The sequence below is a fragment of the Penaeus monodon genome, chromosome 19 (assembly GCF_015228065.2).
Source record: "Penaeus monodon isolate SGIC_2016 chromosome 19, NSTDA_Pmon_1, whole genome shotgun sequence".
In the NCBI taxonomy this organism is placed as follows: Eukaryota; Metazoa; Arthropoda; class Malacostraca; order Decapoda; family Penaeidae; genus Penaeus; species Penaeus monodon.
The window spans coordinates 4,859,812-4,861,609 of NC_051404.1; the positions used below are offsets into that span (position 1 = coordinate 4,859,812).

A 1,798-nucleotide genomic window follows, 5' to 3' on the forward strand; every position below is an offset into this window, starting at 1 on the left:
GTTTCTGTGACACTAAAAATTGTAACAATAACTGTTAAATTAACCAGTAAAGTTGTGATGTTTTGTTGTAACTGATACTGACTTTTCCTTTTCTTTGAACCAATACTAGCTATGAGGATATTCTTCACAGTTTACCTCCAGAATCTTTAAAAAATTACAGTCCTCTTATACTAAATCATCATATACTTTTCAATATATTCAAGATACTTAATCCACTTCTAATTTGCAAGACCTTCATGGAAGAGGCTAATCAGCTAACTGTAAAAATACAATGTACAAAACCTTGTAAACCAAAATTCAGCATGAAAATGCTGACTTGCAACTTCTACCACAATCCTGAAATATATAAAAATATAGATATCTTGGTTCTTATTTTTTCATATCAGAAAAAAAAGGCGATATATATATAACGGTAATCATAAAAGAAAGTGAAAAAGTCTTTACTTTGAGACTGGCTAATCAGAATCCCAGTGGAGAATGCCCTGGGGAAAAATGCTCTTCTAGAGTCTGATTATCATTCCTACATCTGAGGCACAGCACAGACTGAATGCGAAGAAGAGTGAGGCTTAAAACAGATCTAAAGATGTGCTGATCATTACCCGGTGCATGATAAAGATAGAGAACCTGCAACAACTTACGGCTGCTTGTAAGTTTCAAAGAATTTTCTTCGTCTTAGTTTTCTTCTGATGACTACCATGCAGTAAACAGACATTATGATGATGGTGGAGATGCCGTATAAAAAGACGCAAAGACTTACATCAGTGCTATTGAATCCCCAAGTGTGAAGTGGACGGAGAGGTTGCTCCTCTTCGATGTTGTAGTGTTTCTTGTTGACAGTCTGCCCTTCCTTTCTCTCTTTCTCAGCTCTGTGACTGTCTAACACCTTTTTAATTTTTGCTTGCCTGTTCATTACTGGGGCCACTATGGTTTGTGTTCCTTTGAATGAAAGAGCACGTTTTGAATATATGCCTTTGAGGTAAGCTAAGACATCCTTTTCTTTCAATTGCTTACTGTCCCAACAGGCTGGGCAAGCCAAACGGGTTGGGAAAGGCTCTTTAATGTGGTGAGGATCCTCACTTGCATCCCCACGTAGCCTTTTGTTCACTTTATTGTGGCCACGCCACAGCCAAATTATCCCATCATCTGCCACATTGACAGATGATTCAGCATCCAAGGCATACATTTCTTGAAAATGCTTTGAACAATATGAACAGCTAAAGAAATGTTTTACATAACCATGTATTGCCTGTAGAGTTTTCTTGGGACTGAAGTTCACACTATTGCCTTCTTGCAGAACTGCATTCACAGTTATTGTATGAAAAGTTGTCCACAGACCACAAGGGTAACCTCTGAATTTCGGTTCACTTCCTTTGCATCCAATCCACTGTTGCTGGTCTGGAAGTACCGATTCCTGGTCTTGAAGCGACTTAATGTTCTCGGCTAACTTCTCTCCATGTATTCTGTCTCCTTGAGTTGTGGTGTATTTGTGGAGCCGTGACAGAAATTCATGCACAGCTGGTCTTGCAGGCAGGTAGAGCACAAGGACATCCAGGAAATCCTGCAAGGCTTTAAGAGCCTCACCTGATATGATCTTATGTTGCACAACTTCATGATGAAGGGCATAAGAGACTGCATTTTCTATGTCAACCATGTAAACTTGATCTCTTCTTTCACTCCCAGTATATGCAGTGTCAGGAAGGTCATCTTCATAATTCAACTTATCACTATGTATCTCCTCTGGCCTTCCATCACCAGCTCCTTCTACCTCATTCTTCTTTGAGCCTTCATCTCTTCCTGT

The 1,798-nt window shown here is 39.4% G+C and overlaps 1 protein-coding gene across 3 annotated transcripts in view; it reads right to left on the reverse strand.

Annotated features, from left to right (window-relative positions):
* The window catches only part of LOC119585005 (sulfhydryl oxidase 2-like), a 12,269-nt gene that overhangs the window by 1,849 nt on the left and 8,622 nt on the right, over positions 1–1,798 (reverse strand). For 2 of the 3 annotated variants that reach the window (XM_037933618.1, XM_037933619.1), the window contains exon 6: positions 758–1,794. In XM_037933618.1, the coding sequence (XP_037789546.1) occupies positions 758–1,794 (1,037 nt within the window). Of the gene's footprint in view, positions 1–638; positions 1,795–1,798 lie in introns of all 3 variants that reach the window. The other variant, XM_037933617.1, reaches the window with a different exon arrangement.